Raw genomic sequence first — 20440 nt, 5'->3', positions numbered from 1 at the left:
GGGCCTTTGTTCTCACACACAACCAGCTTCTGTGCAAGCCTCCAGACTGACGCTAGTTCTCCCCAGAACAACTTACCTGTTGGATTGAGGAACTGACGGAGCCTCGTGAGAGTCCAGCCTGAGACCCGCAGAAGCTGACTCTTGCTCTAGAGTGCCCGAGGGAGAAGGGCTGGGGTGGGGAGGGGGTGGGTGTCCTGTTAGGCGCCCCCGTGTAGATACACCTTCGTTCTGCTCCCATCTGGACCTCATCACCGCCACTTCCACCCTTCCGACCAATGGCCCTTTATACCACAGGCAGTATAACTTGTTCACTGATTAGCACTGAGCAATTATCAGACCACAGCTGAGCATTATTAGTTCACAGGCTTATGCTGCTATCCCACCCTCTTAAGGCTATTTGCACATCCACAGGAGATTCCTGGAGGCATCAGCCTTTCTCAAGTTTTCATAATTTGCCAGGCATTGCACTGGATGATTTTATGTATTTTGTCTCATTTAAATCTCACAGCAATTCTGTAATAATTATTAATTCCCATCTTGTAGATGGGGTTGCTGAAGCTCAGAGAGCTTAAGAAACTTGCCGAAGGTCACACAGGTAATAATGGGAGCTGGGATTCAAGGCCATTCTGACTGGGTCCCAGGACTCCACCGGGGTTAGGGAGAGAGTACTGTCTGTGGCCTGCTTCAATAACCGCAGAGATGTCTACCTGTCTTCTCCACTTTCTGATAAGCAAGTTCTGTTTGTTTAGCTTCTCCTACAAAAGGGCAGCACAAACAACTCCCATTTACAACAATGCCTTTCATAATATTCTAGCATTTCTGTGGTAAGAGAGCAAGAGCTCACAGTCTTGTGGGGCACTGAAGAAAGTTCTAATCCCCAAGAAGGAAAAGTGAAGAGGACTCTGGTTCCTGAGCACTGTGAATGAGAGGGTTTTGAAAAGATCAAAGAAGCATCTCTGCAATCGGTCTCCCAGCTGCTTCATCATGTGGGGGCCTGCTGTGCAAGGGGACCAAGGCCCACCAGGTGGCAGCAGAGAACAGGTCAGTGGCCGGCCAGGTGCTAAACTCTAATCCTGAGTCTGGGGCACAGGAAGTGCAGTGTCAGGCCCACACTCAAGGCAGGTCTGAACTGGGCCAAAGGGGTGGTGGGTATGGCAACCTTGTAGTAACAGCTTACACAGTCGTTAAACTCAGTCTGTGCCAACCAGGTGGTAAGCCTATCTCCTTTAACTTTTACAACCAATCTAGGGAGTAGATACTATTAATAACTCTCTTTTTTTAGATGCATGCAATGACGTTCTAAGAGATTTATGATTTATCCAAGGTCACACAGACCGAAGAGAGGAAGTGCAGGCAGTTTGGACTTTAGAGCCCCAACTGTGAGCCTGTTGGTTGTGATGGTGGTGGTGGTGGGTAGATGTTACACCAGGGAAGAAGAGAAATCACTAGTGGGGGTGGGGGTAGGGTGAGGGCAGGTGGAGCCTGGGCTGGGCTGGACTGGCTCTGGGGCAGATCCTGGGGCCTAGGCCAGTCCAAGGACAGTGACTAGGAGCCTGAGGCAAAGGGAACTGCTGGGGGCACTTTCAGGAAACGGGATGTGTAGGATTTTGAGGCTGAGGGTCCCTGGTGACTTATTTAAAGAAGCCACCCTAGCTCTTCCTGGGTGCTTCACTCTAACAGGACTGGGTACTCCAGAGGCTGCAAAACCACTCAAAGACCTAAAGATATGCCCCTGTAAGATCTGATCAGGGCTCCCTTGCTGAGCTCCAAAAAGCAGAGTAGCTGGAAGGGAAGTGCCAAGACAGGTCACAGTATCCACAGTGAGCTGGACCTGGTCCCAGAGCCTCTTCTGGGGGAGCGGACAATGCCAGCTGCCTTGCATTTTCCACCCTGGAACGGTGCCCGGGCACACTCAGGGCCCCTGGATTAGCTCACATCACTGAGGGACTTGAGCAAGACCCAGGAGCTTCCCTTTGCCCAGAGATACAGGTTAGTACCTTCCTCCTTTCTGGTCTGGCTGCTCATCATCCAGGGGGCCACGTTAGTTGAGTCCAACTTAGCACATTTCAGTCTCTAGGCTCAGAACTGCATCCTTTAGTTAACATGTCTTGTAGGATTCTAGAACAGAAAAATGGCATAGGTAAAAAACTAAGGGTATCTGAGTGAGATATGGCTTTAGTTACTGGTTCATTATTGTAACTAATTTAAGATATTAATAATAGGGGAACTGGGTATGGGATATCTATGTATTATCTTCATATTCTTCTGTAAATCTAAAGCTATTCTAAAAAATAAAGTATACATTAAAATTTTTTAAAAATAAAGTAAATAAAAGAACTGTATCCTTCTTTCTAGACTAGCACCCACCACTAGGCCTTCCTGGGAGTTATTGGGCATAAACCTGAGCCTCAGGTTAAAGTTGCTCTCCTCAAATCCCTTGACACCAAAGGCTTGTATCCTTCCTGATTTTCTTATGAAATCTCCTAAATCAGCCTCAGTTCTGGGAGTCCAGACCAAGTCTGATTCTTTCTCTGCTGTGGGGCCTTTGCACTGATTCTTCTCTATGAAACACTCTCCATCCATCTGTGAATGGCTGACTCCTTCTTGTCACTCAGATCTGTTTGCATATTCTCTCCTTTTCAGAAAGGAGAGAACAAGGATCTCACCTAATGAAGACCAACCTCACTCATGCTGTTTCATTTCTCCCATGCCATTTCCACTGATGATTATCCAGTGCTGATAATGCCCTCACACAAGACAGTCCAATGGGAACTGGAAAGAACCATAAGATCTGCAAGCTGGGGAAGGGGACCTCGTGTTGTAGTCATGTTAGTCGATCAGTCATGTCCAACTCTTTGCAACCCCATGGACTGCAGCCCATCAGGCTCTTCTGTCCATGGAAATTCTCCAGGCAAGAATACTAGAGTGGGTTGCCATTCCATTCTCCAAGAGATCTTCCCAACCCAGAGATGGAACCCAGGTCCCCTGCATTGCAGGCAAATTCTTTACCGTCTGAACTACCAGGGAAGCCGTAAAGGGGAACCTTAGTGGTCATTTAATCTAAGTCCTTGGCTGATGAGAACTTTCACATTCCTTAATTCTGGTGGGTGTTTTGTTTAGTTTTTGCTTGTTTACAATGGTTACAGACAGCTTGTGAGCAATGATAATTCTGTCCCACTGAAATAGTTCTCGGCTGCACACATTTGACTCTCAGAGCAGGCTATGTAGGTTGAATTAGCCCTGGTTTCAATTAAATTCTAGGTAGGTCATATCCACCTTCAAAGAGGAAGTTTTCTCTGCTCCTTGCCAATGCAAGAAACCCATTCTTCCCAGGGGACAGTCATCTCTGAGGGTGTCACAAAAAAACTGGGAGCTTAGCTCAGGAAGTTTCAGGGATCCTCTAATTCCTCTTCTTGATCAGGAGGTCATGCTCCTAGATGACCCTCACGCCTGAGACCAAAGGCTCACCCACACTTTGAGGTGAAGATGAGGGTGGGTAGAGGGTGCCCCGTTACGACTGAATTTCAAGTAAATGGCAAATAATTTTTTGCACTAAAAATGTCATGGGACACAGTTATACTAAAATCTATTCATTGCTTGTCTGAAATTCAAATGTAACTGGAAAGCCTATATTTTATCTGGCAATCCTACAGATGAGGGATCAGCATTAAAACTAATGACTCCCCTAAGATGAAACCTGGGATTAAGGGAAAAAAGAGGTCACAGTGAGCCATGACTTTTTGAGGAGAGGAATGAAGTTGGTTTCTTTCACGCTAATTAAGCAATCACAAACGACCCCATCAGAAATCCAAACTCGTGATTAACATGGGACTCGAGACCAGGGGGGAAAGAAAATTAAAAAGGTTAAGAGCCAGAGAAGCAATCTTCACACAAACGGCAGCCAGCAGACGGAGTTGGTCCCAGGCAGGCAGGTAAGAGCAATGCCTTTTCACCCACTCTTTCAGAACAGAACAGGGTTTGGGAGATTCCAGTGGACTCCTCCAGCCTCCCTGATACCTGGATGTCGGCAGAATTCTCCTCAATATTCACAATTCTCCGACTTTTGAGGGTTCACAAAGTCTCCTCCTAGGTCCTACCTCTAGACTGCCCGGAAGCAAAGCAGAGAACCAGGAAAAGCAGTTATTCGTAGGCTGTAACTGGCTCGTGAACAGCTGTGTCTAGTCTTCTGAAGAACCACTTTTCTTGGCTCAGGTAGGATGAAGTACATTTGCTGTCCTGCCACTGTTTGCCAAGGCTTGAAACTGGAGGTATAGATTTACAGAAAACAACTGAATGCAGAATTCGTTGTGTGTCTGTCATTTTGAACAGAGTTCATCCCCACATTATTCACCTGAGATGATCAGTAAGGTCAAGTGTGACTTCTTCTTTACAACTGGGAAGTGCAAATGGCACATGAAATTCCCCAAGGAAAGAGTTCATGGGGTGAACTCTACACTCCCCTTTCCCACTTCTCTTCAGCTGTTTTAAACGGGCTCATTAATATAACTCCATGGGGATCAGACTTATGCAATTCACGAGAACAGTAAAAGGGATGAAAAACACACAATAGCAAGGAGAGAAGAGAAATCATTGTTGGTTTTTAATAAGCACACTCTAATAATGACCACTGAAGTTCACGAGCTTTTTATTTGTTTGTATCATAGTTTAAAATTTCATATTTGGGGGACAGTTTCCTTTGTTGGAAAATGGGCTTGAAGGATGCTGTGCTAAGGCACATGCCCATTATATCATCGGAGCCTTTTATTTGTCCAAGGATTGATATAAAATAATACCTCTGGAGAGAAATAACTCCTCTTATTAATCTGTCTTGAGCCAGGGAAAGTAAGCAATGAATTAAAATGCTTGTTTGTTTCTCTACAAGTTTATGGTATAGAGTCATATTAACTCTCAAATCACAACTCAGTTTGAAAGTTTTTTCCTTTTGTTTATAGTTTCTTCTTTGAACTTAAATTTCAGTTGGTAGAAAGGGGTTAAAAACCTGAGCAATTCCCACTTGATATCTGGGAAAGAAACAAGTACGAGTCCTTGCAGAGACAGAAAACAGAGGGTTTGGATGTCAATTTTGGTCACCTAGCGAGAATGTCTTTGTGGGTGTTTTTGAGATGGTAAGAATACTCTGGATGCATGAAATGACACCTCTGTGCCCCTGCTGCTAGGTGTCCCGTGGCCTGACCCTACAAGATGCCAAGAGAAGAGGCTCACTTCTTCTATGGTTCCCCCAGGAAAGGGCACAGCCACTCTTATGTCACGGCTGAAGAGTAAGTTCAAATCCAGACCCAGCGGGGTTACAGTTTGCCGTTTGCTGACACAGCCTCTGGCTTCCACCAGCACGTCTGTCCGTAAATCTCTCTAGTGTTTATTTCTCCAGAAATAAACCTGGCAATGAGGGAAGGAGACCCTGAGGTCCTACAAAAGGTCTCAGGTTTCTCTGAGACCAAAGAGGCAAAGAGGGAGGGAAGGCAAAAACCCGGATCTTGCCATTTTTGTTTGCATTCTTGGCTATGAGGCCTTCGCTGTGGGTTCCCAGGCTGAAAAACCTCTGTCCGAGAGCATGATGCCTCTGTCCTCAAGCCTTGCCTATCTACTCCACTTGGGCTCCCAGAGGTGGTTTGCAGATAGAACAGAGGCAAGTTGCCAAAGGACAGTGAGGTTGAAGGGCAGGTGCATCCCTCCACCTGTTGACTGAGTCCAAGGTGAAGAGGGTGGTCATAACCTTTGCATCAATGCTTTACCCTAAAGAAAGGTGTTTTGTATTATGAATTATTTTAAAATAAGTATTTGCATGATTAAACATTTCTAAGTGCTAAGCAATATACACCAGCTCAAGATGCTATTCTCTCCTTTGAAAAAAATCTTACAACCTACTGGGACAGTTAGGCATGGGAGTAATTTCATCAGGTATAAGTGCTGTGATGGGGACATAAGCCACAGGACATACTCTGCAAGGATGAGAGTGAGCAAGGGGTGGTGGTGGTGGAGGGGCCCCTCTCTGAGTGGAGACTCCAATAGGACAAATGAGGAATTGCCGGGGTCCAGCCCCGGTGGATCCAGGGAATTCGAAGCGGGGACGGCGTTGGCGAGGATCAGGAAACAACTGCTTATTTAAACTTTAATTAAGGATATAAGGAGTAATAGAATAAGGATAGCTCAGTGAGGAAATTCAGTGGAGAAAAGAGGCTGAAATAAGGATAGCTCAGTGAGGAAATTCAGTGGAGAAAAGAGGCTGAATAATTCAGCCAGAAGGTAAGAGAAAGAACGACATGGGGAGACCAAGTTTCGGTGAACAAGGCCCGCACTTTATTTTCCAAAGTAGTTTTTATACCTTAAGTTGTGCATAGAGGATAATGGGGGAAGGGGTAGAGTCATGCAGTAAGCCACGCTTTCTTCCTGCAAACTTATCATATGCAAAAGTTTAGGTGATTTGCATCATCTTCTGGCCCGGAGGCCTGTTAACATTTTAAGAAACTTATTTTTCTCTAAAGGTGATTATTCTAAAGTCAGGCGCCAGCCTCCAAAAAGCATTAGATAAAGTTGCATTCCTACAGAGCAAAGGTGTGGTGGGCTATAACAAGAAAAAGAATTAACTCAAGGGCCCCAGGTTACAAACATTAAAGCTACTACTTACACCAATTATATTAATCAATACACTGCCAGGGACACAGCAGGTAAGGGATATGGAAACTTAGCAGCAAACATTGGCCCGACAAGTGAAAATCCCTTCACCAATACAATTTCTAATCAACCTTTTAACTGCTCAAAGGAATCTGTATTTAGACAGTGTAGAACATCTCATGCCCCTCACAGTTGGGAGGCTCTGAGCAATCACATGTGGCCGGAAAAACCTATTCAGGCAGGCTAGAGGACTTCCAAAGGAGTTTGTAGGTTGAAACACTGTCACACCCAGGAATTATTAACTGGAGCTGTAAGCTAACTCTTTTTTCAGAGAGAGGTAGTGGGGGACAGCCCCCCGTAAAGTCAGAGGTGTAGGTGAAAGCACAAAGCAGAAAGTAGGCAGACTCTGGTTTTGGGGGTAGATGCTCGAGAATTTCCAGGGAGACTCCTGAGGCTTGATCCCGCCTTTGCGTATGCCGAGCCTCCTTCCTCACGACCTTTGCCAGGGGCGGAGCTCGCTCCCCGCATCGTTTGGACCGTCTCTTAAGTGATCTGCTCAGAACCTCCTGCAAACCTGCTGTCTTGGGAGAGAACTGTTGAATTGCTTTACCGGAGTGAAGTAGCAGGGGCAAGAGAGATGGAGAACCTGTCAAAGGCACTGAAGAGGAATTCAGGCTGGAGTATTTCTTCAGAAGACCCTAGTGGGATTCTCTAATATCCCCGCATGGTCAAATGGGATGTGGTGGTGAGATCTTCTGGAAAAAAGTCCCAACAGCAAAAAAATACTCTTGAGGGGTGCAACTGCACGTGGTATTAGGTAGTATACTTTTCAGGATTTACATGATGACTCAACAGACTCTACCTCTGTGAAACCACAGTTGAGAAGTTCTCAGTTGAGGTGGCACAAGCCACCTATGGAGCTCGTGAAAATGCAGCTTCCTGGGCACTGCTGCCCAAGAGGCTGACTCAGTAGGTCTTGAGGTCAGGGGCCCCGGATCTGTACTTTAACACGCATCTCAGGCAACTCCCTTGCAGGAGGTATTTGGGTGACATCTGAGGAGCCCTGCCCTGCTGGGCAATGGGTTCTTATGGTGTGTCTGGCACACCCCAGCATTTTTGGCTCTCACTTCCTGTGTGTGAGCGCAATGTGACTGTGGTGTGAGGAGTTCAAACAGAGCTCTGTGTGTGTCGAGATGCCCGAGGGGGTGACCACAGACCTAGGAGGTAGAATGAGAGCACAGGCATGCTGGGAATGGAATCATCTGCCTTCAGTCACGAGAACCCACTGAATGCCCTTGTAACAGCTCCATTTCAGGAAGGGGTGATGCGGTCAAAAGGGCACTGGCTGGGTACCTCAGGCCAGTCGCTATGAATGCTGGTTCTGTCTCTCTCTGGTTGTGCAACCTTGGGCATATTACCAGCCTGAAGTCTTGGGGATGTCAGATGTGAAATGAATGTCATACCTACCCCTGAGGATTGTTGTGACAGAGCCAATAGCAGGGTGCTCGCCATAGTGCTTGGCAGGGTTGTTGTGAGAATTAAATAATCTAATGAATACAGAATGGTTATCATGGTACCCAGCTTACAGCAGACATTAAGTCAAAGTTAATTTCTGTTTCTTTTTTGTGGACTGACAGTTGGGGAAAATGTTTTAAACTAGCCCTGATGGAAGGATAACTCAGTCCACAGAAGGGTCAGCTGCCACTGCACCTGTTGCACTTGGAGCCTGGGTGCTAGGGCCCATGGCACTTAGCACTGCTGCGTGGACACACACCTGAGAGGCTCCTAGAGATGGTTCTGTCTCTGTATATGCATGCTGGACGCCCACGGGTGCCTGGTGTGGGGTGGGGTGGAATACTCCTTGGGGACTGGGAGATACTGCTCTGATCACAAAGCCCCTGTGAAGAGAGAAGACTGATGCAGGTTTCATCATAATCTGGAGCAAGGTTTCCATACCAAGGTGGACTTGTCTGTCTCTCGGGCCAGGGCTGCAGGGATTGGCATCCTGATAGTGATTCTGGGAATTCTACTACTTCTCAGCTGCTGGTACTGCAGACGACGAAGTGGATACCGAAGCTTGAAGGTCAGTAAAGTGTTCCCACTGCTGAGTCTCTCCAGTTCCAGGACCTCTCTTCTCCTTCTTTCTCTGAAATTCTGGGGAGTGTAGTGACAGTCTCACGATCACCTCCAGCACTGATTCATGGTTCTGATGCATCTTTCTCTACACTTTACGTCTTATAACTCTTCCTTTGCCTCTGCCCAGGCATGAATCCCAACCAGGAACTTGGTCCATCTTTCTGATTCCACTCACAGCAAACTCGAGGGCCTGCCTATGTAGCTGATGGTTTGGGGGGCAAGGAGGAAGGCTTCGTGGTCCTCTTGCACAGTTGAACAGAAATACATGAGACACTCCAGGTCTTACCAATCCTTCTGGGGATTCCCACTGGCTCTGTTACTCCCCTTAGTGGCCCATTCTTCTTATCCTACCTCTTCACCCCTTTCTTTCCAGGTTTCCTGGGAATTCCAAGTTCTTCTAACTCTATTAGCAAGCAGTCCAGCATAGCCAGGACCCATGTAGCCATCAGTGCAGTGAGGAAACTGTCCACCCCTCAGCAGCACAAAGCACCGCCAGGTTTTTAACAGGCTCCTCCCTCCTCTGATGCTCGATGTGGTTTTATTAGGATTTTTGCTCCTTTACCCATATGAGCAGGAAGTTAACAAATGACAATGTCCAGTCTTGGGGTAGCAGGATCCTTCAGAAACAAGCAACATCAACAAAGTCACTAACCTGTGAAGACTACAGGTTTCAGAAACCTTGCTTCAAAGACAGGTAGCAGTTTGGAACTTAAGCATCCAAAGGCATTCTCCACAGTGAGCAACAGGATAGAAGGAGAGTTGCAATTTTTCTTTCTCCTCTCTCTTTATTACAGATCTGAAAGCTTCTGAGGTTGATATATAATGGGAAAAATTTTATCTTTACAAAAGATGTTGGAAAGTCCCCTTCCTCATTTAGCAACACTTCAGAGAAAGTGGTTCTGTGATGGAGAGGAGGGCTGGTCTGGGTGGAAGTCTAGAGCCTGGCAGTTCCTGAGAAGGAGAAGGAGAAAGTGAAAATGGTAGCTTCAAATTCTTCTCCTTGCTGGAAAGCTTGGGAAATCCCATATGACCCTTTCCCTAATGGCCATCTTGCCATAGTGTCCCAGATATAAATCATGAAAGGGTGAACGTGGGGAGACACAGTCACCAAGCAGCAGCCCTCCAGTGTGGTGGCATTTATGGGAAGGAGAAGTTCTTGAGTCTGAATAAGACTCCAACCATAGCAAAGCCTTGGGTTGAGAGGTTAGGGAAAGAACTCTTTGCTCTCTGCTATACGCTTACTCCTTGGAAGGAAAGTTATGACCAACCTAGATAGCATATTCAAAAGCAGAGACATTACTTTACCAACAAAGGTCCGTCTAGTCAAGGCTATGGTTTTTCCAGTAGTCATGTATGGATGTGAGAGTTGGACCGTGAAGAAAGCTGAGTGCCGAAGAATTGATGCTTTTGAACTGTGATGTTGGAGAAGACTCTTGAGAGTCCCTTGGACTGCAAAGAGATCCAACCAGTCCACTCTGAAGGAGATCAGCCCTGGGATTTCTTTGGAAGGAATGATGCTAAAGCTGAAACTCCAGTACTTTGGCCACCTCCGTGAAGAGTTGACTCATTGGAAAAGACCCTGATGCTGGGAGGGATTGGAGGCAGGAGGAGAAGGGGACAACAGAGGATGAGATGGCTGGATGGCATCACTGACTTGATGGATGTGAGTCTGAATGAACTCTGGGAGTTGGTGATGGACAGGGAGGCCTGGCGTGCTGCAATTCATGGGGTCGCAAAGAGTCGGACACGACTGAGCGACTGAACTGAACTGATACACTTCATGTGTACCTCTAGAACAGGGTTATGACATTGCCTTGTAATTTGTTACTTTTTGCTTCTTCCACACCTTCTCTTCATCCCATTTGGAGCTGATGCAGAGAGTATTTTTATTCCCCTTTTACTTCCAGAGCCTAGCACAATGCCTGGCACATGGCAGTCAGCCAATTGTATGGCATAAGGATTTGGTCTCGCTCTGCTGTTGACTTACTGGTGGCCTTAGATTTTCATTTCTCTGAGCCTCATTTGCTCTATTATACACCTGGACACAGATGACATACATGATGCATATCACTTTTTATGTAATATATGCTTTCTTCTATAATTAAAAAAATTAATTCTATGTTTACATATTAAAAAAAAATGATTAGTCGTTCAAGGAATAAAAGCTCTACAAACTCAGTATGTTGGTATCCATTCCTTCAGTTCAGTTGCTTAGTCACGTCCGACTCTTTGCAACCCCATGAATCACAGCAGGCCAGGCCTCCCTGCCCATCACCAACTCCCGGAGTTCACTCAAACTCATGTCCATCAAGTCGGTGATGCCATCCAGCCATCTCATACTCTGTCGTCCCCGTCTCCCCCTGCTCCCAATCCCTCCCAGCATCAGGGTCTTTACAGTGAGTCAATTCTTCTCATGAGGCGGCCAAAGTATTGGAGTTTCAGCCTCACCATCAGTCCTTCCAATGAACACCCAGGACTGATCTCCTTTAGGATGGACTGGAGAGTGAAAAAGTTGGCTTAAAGCTCAACATTCAGAAAACTAAGATCATGGCATCTGGTCCCATCACTTCATGGCAAATAGATGGGGAAACAGTGGAAACAGTGTCAGACTTTATTTTGGGGGGCTCCAAAATCACTGCAGATGGTGACTGCAGCCATGAAATCAAAAGACACTTACTCCTTGGAAGGAAAGTTATGACCAACCTAGACAGCATGTTAAAAAGCAGAGACATTACTTTGCCAACAAAGGTCCATCTAGTCAAGGCTATGGTTTTTCCAGTGGTCATGTATGGATGTGAGAGTTGGACTGTGAAGAAAGCTGAGCACCGAAGAATTGATGGTTTTGAACTGTGGTGCTGGAGAAGACTCTTGAGAGCCCCTTAGACTGCAAGGAAGACTGTCCATAATTTCTAGCTTGATGCTACCCAGACAAAAAAGCAACCTTTCCCCCCTTATTCTGCTTCAACACTCTCTTATCTTAAATGCGTTCAATGGAAGAATGATAGTCTGAGCCATGGCCTCCGACACTGAACATTTGCCTGGCTGTTCAACCTGCCATCCTCCAGTCCTCTTGCAGAGTTTCTGGAATTTTTATGAGATTTAAAAACTGTGTTTAAATTCTCTGATTCCTTCTAATGTTTTAAAATGGAGTCATTTATTTTTAAAATTAATATTAAAATCTTGTTTTGAGCTTTCGTATCTCCTGAAAAGCCAGGTTGGGGACCAGCAGTCTAAGAAATGTAGGTAAAATTATGTAAAGTAGTGCATTAAGTACTGTATTTAATTACATAATTACCTCCCTGTCTCTCTTTGGTGATTCTGTTTTCATTATATAACAGAAGAAGATAAATGACGATTAATGCAAGCTTCAGGTACCACTTTTAAGCAACCTTTATTAAGCTTTGAAATATGTTTATTTTTCCACTTTCATTGACCACAGAATGGTAGAAAGGTTGGTTGGAAGTAAGGCCTCCTAAAATTTCTTCCTTGCCCAACAATTCCTCTTAGACCTGAAAAACATCTTTTGAAAGGAAAGACTGCTTTTTGCAGAAATGCGTTTCTGCAGAAAAATGATTTATAAGGCATTGGAAGTTGGCTTTCATATATATGAATTTTATTCTTTCACTTCTAAGTTTAGGACATAACACTTCTTATTCTTGGGGAAAAATTCAAAAGCTCTCCTGACAGCTCAGTTTCCACTCACATCTTTCAGTGTCATGTTTCTCAGTGTACACTCAGGGGCCCCTGCACTCAAATAACCTAGGGTTCTTGCTAAAATGTAGAGTCTGGGACCATCTCTGGTGGTGGGACCCAGGACCCTGTTTGAACACACACACTGAAGTTTGATGCAAATACACAGAATTGGCAGTGAACTGGGGAAGTGAATCAAGCTCCTAATCTATGGTAGGTGAGAATTAAAAAAATAAGGAATAAAACCAATAATCGAGGTAAAGGGAGAGAATGCATTAACATTAACACACCTTGTGCTGTACTATGCTGTGTTTAGTTGCTCAATCATGTCTGAGTCTTTGCAGCCTCAAAGACTGTAGCCCGCCAGGCTCCTCTGTCCATGGGGATTCTCCAGGCAAGAATACTGGGATGGGTTGCCATGCCCTCCTCCAGGGGATCTTCCCAACCTGGAATGGAACCCAGGTCTCCTGCATTGCAGGCAGATTCTTTACTCTCTGAGCCACCAGGGAAGCCCAAGAATACTGGAGTGGGTAGCCTATCCCTTCCCCATGGGAACTTTCCAACCCAGGGATCGATCCAGGGTCTCCTGCATAGCAGGCGGATTCTTTACCAGCTGAGCTACGTAGGAAGCCCATTAAGCACCTTACTGGAGGTATATCACTGGTAGCTGTGGAGGGGAGCAGAACCTCCTTGGATCCTCTCGTCAAGATTGGGGTCTCTGTGCTTATATACTTCCAAAAGGTAGTGTCAATAATGATTTCAGAGTAGAGTTTAGGAAAACTTCTTTACAGCCGGCAGACTCTATAGGTACCAGCCCCAACCATGTCTGGTCTCATCCAACTGATGATCCAAACACTTCTCCTTCCTGGGAGACCCATATGGATGCCATTCTCTTTCAACCCAGTAACGCCAATAATCAACCACAGTCTACAGACAAGACTGTGGAGGAGGCACTGAACAGGCATGGCCTTCCTGTTCCAGTTCTCCTCAGCCAGGACCCCAGAGAGCTGCTCATGTCCTACTGGTGGATTTGGTTCACAGATAATGTTTGGGTCTGTAACTTAAAAAAACGGAATTAGGTGCAAACATTTGAAAGTAACATTTTATATAAAAATCTTAATTTCTTGTTTATTTTTTGAAAAAAATCAAAAGATCTGGCAAAACTTGGCAGCTATGCAGTGGTTTGTCCCTTTAGAAGGGACACATACTCCCTCCTTTTCTATGGCCCCCACCTGACCTCCTCCTTCCTCTAAGGGTCATATCGTAGCAGGATCATGCCAGGCACAGGCAATAAGGAAGTGCATTGCCTAGAGAGCCCGGGACCAGCAGTATCAGTATTACTTGGGAACTTGCCAGAAATGCAAATTTATAGGGCTTTACCCTATACCTACTATGTCAGAAATTCTGGGTGTGAGCCCAGCAATCTGTGTTTAACAAGTCCCCCAAGTGACACTGCTGCATTCTAAAGTTTGAGAATGACTACTGTGGAGAGGCTCTGCCATCCCTGGGATTCTCCAGGGTAGAGTACTGGAGTGGGTTGCCATTGCCTTCTCCAATGCATGAAAGTGAAAAGTGAAAGTGAAGTTGCTCAGTTGTGTCTGACTCCCCACGACCCCATGGACTGCAGCCTACGAGGCTCCTCTGTCCATGGGACTCTCCAGGCAAGAGTACTGGAGTGGGTTGCCATTGCCTTCTCCGTGTCATTATGGGGAAGGCAGAAATAGTGTCCCTGCTATCAAGCTGTTCCTATGTTTCTCCTCACTGTGAAACCACCTCCTGCCTCCCTAGCTCTGATCTACTGCTCTTGTAATCATTCTCTGAGATCCAGTTTTATATTTCACTCTTCTTCTCCTTCCTTTCAAAAATATTCATTGACTAACTAATAGATGTCAGGCACTGTATTAGGTGTTTTGTTGTGCTCAGTCATGTCCTATTCTTTGTGACCCCATAGACTGTAGCCTGCCAGGCTCCTCTGTCCATGGGATTTTTCCAGGGAAGAATACTGGAGTGGGTTGTCATTTCCTCCTCCAAGGGATCTTCTCGACTCCACATCTCCTGCATTGGCAGGTGGGTTCTTTACCACTGAGCCACTGGGGAAGCCTAGTTCTGAGAGGTAGGTGACATTATCTTCATATTACTGATTAAAACACTGGAATTCAGAGCGATTAAGTGCCTACCTGAGGATACACTGAAGATAAGTGGCAGGGCCAAGATTAAAACTCATTCTTAAAACGTCAGCTTCCTTCTCTTTTTCTTTAATGGACTCAATTATTTTTTTCTCACCCATTGACCTTCATGAATTCACATTTCAGGACAAAAACATTCATGCTGGTACTCAAAGTACCCTAACAGGAAGATGTTCACATGAGGGGCTTGGTCAACAGGACAGCAAATTGCCTTTTCAAGAGAACAATTGTGAACCTGTGGTAGGTTGAGATCTTGCATCCTGGTGTTTCTGTATATGCCTACTTTTAACTCTAATGAATAAAATATTGCCATTTAAAAAACAAGGGCAATGTGAATATATTTAATGCTACTGACTAAAAAATGGTTAAAATGTTAAATTTTATATGGTATATTTTACCATAATAAAAAGTAAATAGTAAGATTAAGAACAAGGGAATTCACAGAGGTTTTCTTAAATTGTGTCCTCTCATATCCAGAGTTTCCTGGGTCAATAAAGAAACATCTACATGTAAGGCCCAAAGGAAGAACTTGGTTCTGGATACAATGTCCTTTTGTCTCATGCTTTTTAGTATAATTGCTTTGGTCCTGAACATAGACATAACTAACAGAGGGAAAAAGTACCTATTATTAATTGTTTAGAGTTGCACTGTCCAACAGTTGCACTGTAGCTACTAGTCACATGCGGTTATTGAAAACCTGAAACGCAGTACTTTGAATTAAGACATCCTGGAATACGTACTAGATTTCAACAACTTAGTACAAAGAAAATAACATAAAAATCCACTAATGAGTTTTATACTGACTACAGGTTGAAGTGATAATATCTCACTTCAACATGAAAGTGGGGTTAAATAAAATATATTAGTGAAATTAATTTTACTTGTTTCTCTTAATTTTTAAACATGCAGCTACTAGGAATTTTAAAACCACATATGTGGTACACTCTATTTCTACTGGACAGTCCTGGTATAGATGCAGTAATTATAGCTTTTGAGAGCACTGGCTCCAGAGCCAAATTCCTATATTTGACTCTTAGCTCCATGACTGGCCAGTTGTAAGACATTCATCAAGTGATTTAACCTCCTTGTGCCCCAGTTGCCTGACCTGTAACATAAAAGCAATGGAAATATTCCTAAGGTTGTTGGAATTAAATGAGGGCCTGATACATTTGTGCTCTGTTGATAGAAGCAACAGCCTTTAGACACAGCTATCAGGATTTATGCTTGTGGTAAAGATATTGTGTGATCAGTGTCTGTAACAGGACTGAAAAATTTGTAAGTTAGGGCTTGGGGCTTCTACTGATAAAGATAATCCAAGGAGATTTTGGGGAAGCCACTTAGCCTTTTTCCTCCCCCCACCACTGCCCAAATGCTTCAACATACACACTTGCGTAATTTAACATTAATTACCTCACTGGGTGGAAATTAGATATGGACAGTTAAGCGAACAAGTTTCAATCCAGAGCAAAAGTATAAACATGATGCTAACTACTTTGACTTAATCCCTCTTCGAGAACCATGTGTGTTGTTGTTAAGCCCATGCTCTCCTTTCTCATCCTCACAGATTCCCAATGCTCCACCCGCTTATGAGAAACTGTCTGCAGAACAGTCACCACCACCTTATTCTCCATGAGAGCCAGCGAGGCCTTGAGAGGTGCTGAAATGATTTCCCTCATGCTTTTGCTTAAAATTGATGTGGATATGCAATGTTATGCTTCAGAATGCTGTAGAAACAATGTATATGAGCTCTACTAATAATAATAAGCTAAGTGTCAAATTCTTTGTAGGGCAACTGATTGAGGAAATGATAAGAAACATTAAAATGGGAAAAACTTTGTCACTAAACATTGTAATGGATTGATACTATCTGTGCCAGTAATAATAAATCTACAATGTTATTTTCTGAGGGAGAGCATTCAAGTGCTGTTCTGGGACCAATGGATTTCTTTTTAAGTTAAAATGTGGCTAAAAACTAACTACTATTCTGATTTTTGAAGAAGCAGCCTCTTGACCAACATGAACTCTAACAGAACAGTTGCAGGTTAGTCTGTGTTATGGAGTACTCAAAATGATACCTTTACAGGTTTAAGATCAAGAGCTGAATGACCGAACAAATTACAGTCAGATCCATCTGATCAGGAATCAGTCATGTCTCTTTGTGTTCTACAGTTCCATGGTGCAATAACAACACACTGCAGAGATACTGTATTTTCAGTAATACAGTTCATGCAGTTCTAATTACATTTCACTTCAATGCTCAATGCTATGATAATTAATGACAAGGATTTCCTATTAAATCAAAAGGTGGTGTAAGGACTTAAACAAATAAAAGCTACTCTAGTTTGGCTGACACCTTGGTTTCAATGTCCCAAAGGCAATTTAGCTCCTTTGGGCTCCCAAATTCCTCTCAAAAGAACATACAGAAGAAATCATAAAGGATCAGAAATTCTGGAATGGTGTCTTTATTTGTATAGCAACATTGCAATTTATGTGACATCTACATATTATTATCTAATGTTTTTCTTCTGATCAACCTCATTTAAAGTTTTTTGGCTTAACTTATATCACCACTCTAAATGGAAAACCAGTATCACTTTTTCTAAGTAGGGAATAAAGATAAAAAAGAAGATAATGAAAGCAAATTACTTTCATTGGAACCTAGAAAGATACTGATGATCACAGCAGGCCATCAACTTGAGACCTGCCCTCATTATTAAATAGGAAGATTAGCAAGAATCAGAGAAAATCTTCTGACATAATTAGAAGGCTTGTAAGAGAAAGAGATGACTTTCTCATTCTGTGACTATGTATCTAATGCTGAGTCAGTAAACCACCTACCATCCTCTTGTGTCAGTGGAAATGCCAGTGTGGCAAAACTGCATCATTTTCACTGAAGACAAGCTTGCATGGGGTGGGGGGACACTGAGTAAAGATATTTAGTACACACATTGAAAAAAACACATCATTCCTCAAAGTGCTAAAAGACATCCCATCTTTCCCGATTCTGTCCAGTCTAACTATTTAAACCCTCTCTCCCCTTTTCAAACAAATATATTCTGAGAAAGAAAACTTAATTAGGATTTGGCTAGCTCCTATCCTCATCTGTCTTGAGCCTCAGTCCTCCACTTCTACAGAAGAACTTGTATCCCTGTGCCCAACCACAACTGCTTATTTATCATTGTGTGTCACTGAGGGTAGGGGTAGGGGTCTGAGACTTACTTCCACCCCTGCTATAAACAATCTTCCTGCTATTAATAAAGTCCCAGTAGGAATGTCAAAAAAATTTTTTTGACAAAAAAATAAAGTTGGAGCCCTATCTCATATCATTATAAATATTAGCTAAAAAAAATTCATAGAGCTAAGTATAGGAGTCGAGACTACTTTTTAGTTAAGACTTCTTATTTTTCTTAGGAGAAAAAGAAGAATAAATTTTTGCAAAGTTAGATTTGGTAATGGTTTCTTAGATATGACAGAAAGCCACAAGTGATGTTGGTAAATGGAATTCATCAAAATGAAAAGCATCGTGCTTCAAATGATGAAAACAATCAAGAAAGAGAAGACACACAGCACTGGGAGAAAATATCTACAAATGATACAACTGATAAGGGACTTGTACGTAGTTTATATAAAGAACTCTTACAACAACAACAAACAATTAAAAAGTCAGCACATTTACAACACTACATATATTATTTATATATATATATATAAAATCATGGGTTCATACTGATAACTCCAATTCTAAATCAACTACAAAGGTTTAGTTGTAACCTTTTTCATTCTAAACTCTTTTCATGTTTTCAAATCCATTTTTCCTGCTAGTTGGAAAATGACTTCTGTTAATCTCAAATTACCAACTTACTGCATTAATCACCTTAGTATGTAAGCATTTTACCATCAGTCTGCCATGCCATTCCACGCCCCCTCAGGAGATGCCGTCCAGTCTGCTCAGATCCTGACATCTTGCTGTGGACTACCACCAACCAGCTCCCTAACTGGAACCCTCCTTATCCTGCTCAGGTGTCCAAACCCTGTGCCCAAGCTTCTAACGGTCTGCCTCCCCCTGACATAGAACTCCTATGGAACCTATTATTCAAATGTCCTCTTTATCACAACTGGGCTCTGAAAACCTTAGCTCAGTGATCACCAACACCATCCCCCTACCCACTGTGCACATGACCTCCTCAAACTTCTTTGGCTGCTCACTCCCTACTTTGGGCCAAAGTCACCCTTGCACTCACCTTCCCACAGATGTTCTATCTTCTGCAGAGACTTCATTGCCACTCATTGGCCACTACTATTACCTACACCCTGCACAACTTGGCAAAGAATAATAATAATAATAATAAAGAACCTATGGCTTGAGCCCTGGACGCCTTCAAGATCCCCAGACCATCATTTGCTGAGAGTTCTCTCTTTTCCTCATGGACAAAGGCTCTGTTTACAGCATTTTTCAAGGTAGTGTTCCAGGCGATGGACAAGGCTTCACTGAGTTTGCCAGAAAGAAGCTAGAAGAGTGAAATTCCATTTAAAGGAATAGAAAATGCCAGACAAAAGAAGAAACTGCTTCCTTCACAGAGGCAGCTACACTTTTGAAAATGAATCTCTGGATTGGAGATCAGCTGACAACTCTGGGAGCCATGAGTTGAAGATAGCAGAGTCACACGGGAGGAGCCTGGGTCACTGAGTCACTACTGGAGGAAAGGTTCCCCCATCTAGGAATGCTTTGATTAAATGGGGGTAAATTAGCCCCAAAGAAAATCCATGAACTGTTAACACATTGCCAAATTTGATACTGAAACCCAAGGCTGTTACTTAATACCTTTTTGAGGACCTTCAGGGCTCTGCCCCTGCCCATGTGAACTGACCAAACACAAACCAGAAGCCTCCAGGGGAGAGAGGTCTCTGTGACCTCTGCAGCCAGGATTAGGCTTCCACCCTGTTGAACGCAATTATAATTCAAGAGAATGAGCCTCACCCTGGGCTGTGGGCATGAGTCCTCTACTGCAGTGTGCCCTACCATTATGCCTGTCCAGCTCATGGGCAGAGAATACACAATGGCATGGAGCTGCTTTGATCTCAGAGGCTTCCTGCAGAATTGGGTTAAGATTAGAGTAGTCAGAGCTCATGGGTGATCTCCTCAGTGTTTTCCACTTATCCAAATGCACTGGACAGATAATATCACTATTTGTGCAGTAAGCAGAGCAAAGTTAGACAGTTCTGGTCTTCCCTCATCCACTCACCCTGCACCAGCCCTCAGAAGCTGTTCTCATTTTTGAGATAAGGTGCAAGTCTCCATGGGTTTCCTGAGGAGATGATACTGTAAAGATGAAAAAAAGCTAGCCAAAAGATTTTTAGCTCAAGTTAGTCAGTGAGAAGACCAGACTGATTACACAAACCAATGAAGTGCTCAAGTCACCTCCAGTAGAGACCAGTTCTCTGAAGTTACAAACACTGAGTTTGGTAGTACTTATAAATATCTGGACAGGTCCACTTGTCATTTGAGAACATTGTAGATCTTCTCCCAAAAGAACAAAAGTGAGCCCCCTAAACTCTCATTCCATGGCTTGATTTTAAGGACACTTAAGGGCTTCCCTGGTAGCTCAGGTGGTAAAGAATCTGCCTGCAATGCAGGAGACCCAGGTCACTTAAAAGTTGCATCAAAATCCCTTAATCTCAAGTGACTGTCCCAGAACATATTAAAAGCATTTCAGAAGGATACAGAACAACTTCAAAAGGAAATCATGGATGGTTTGAAAATACTTATTTTAAAGAAAGCCTAAAACTGCTATCCC

At 43.8% G+C, this 20440-nt stretch overlaps 1 protein-coding gene across 2 annotated transcripts; it reads left to right on the top strand.

Moving 5' to 3' along the window:
• Positions 1-3758: 3758 nt before the first annotated feature.
• MLANA (melan-A) lies at positions 3759-16551 on the top strand. 2 transcript variants are annotated; one of them, XM_086415227.1, is made up of 4 exons: positions 3759-3932; positions 8620-8716; positions 14772-14885; positions 16210-16551. In XM_086415227.1, exons 1-4 carry the CDS (start codon positions 3826-3828, stop codon positions 16276-16278), a joined length of 387 nt encoding a protein of 128 aa, XP_086271353.1. In that variant the 5' UTR covers positions 3759-3825; the 3' UTR covers positions 16279-16551. The 2 variants fall into 2 exon arrangements, with proteins under 2 accessions (XP_086271353.1, XP_086271354.1); XM_086415228.1 differs by lacking the exon at positions 3759-3932 and adding an exon at positions 5076-5279.
• Positions 16552-20440: the final 3889 nt, after the last annotated feature.

This window comes from Bos grunniens, chromosome 8 (genome assembly GCF_055505025.1).
Source record: "Bos grunniens cultivar Pamir isolate PY7600 chromosome 8, Bosgru_T2T1.0, whole genome shotgun sequence".
NCBI classification, from domain to species: Eukaryota; Metazoa; Chordata; class Mammalia; order Artiodactyla; family Bovidae; genus Bos; species Bos grunniens.
Note: the sequence above shows the minus strand (reverse complement) of the source record. Positions and strands in the feature narration are given on the sequence as shown.

Bases quoted from the DNA above. Each gene is read 5' to 3' on its own strand.
- MLANA (XM_086415227.1), top strand. From the start codon at position 3,826: ATGGGACTCGAGACCAGGGGGGAAAGAAAATTAAAAAGGTTAAGAGCC. The intron at 3,933-8,619 runs GTAAGAGCAATG...CTCTCGGGCCAG, and splicing joins AGTTGGTCCCAGGCAGGCAG to GGCTGCAGGGATTGGCATCC. The intron at 14,886-16,209 runs GTAGGTTGAGAT...TCATCCTCACAG, and splicing joins AGAACAATTGTGAACCTGTG to ATTCCCAATGCTCCACCCGC.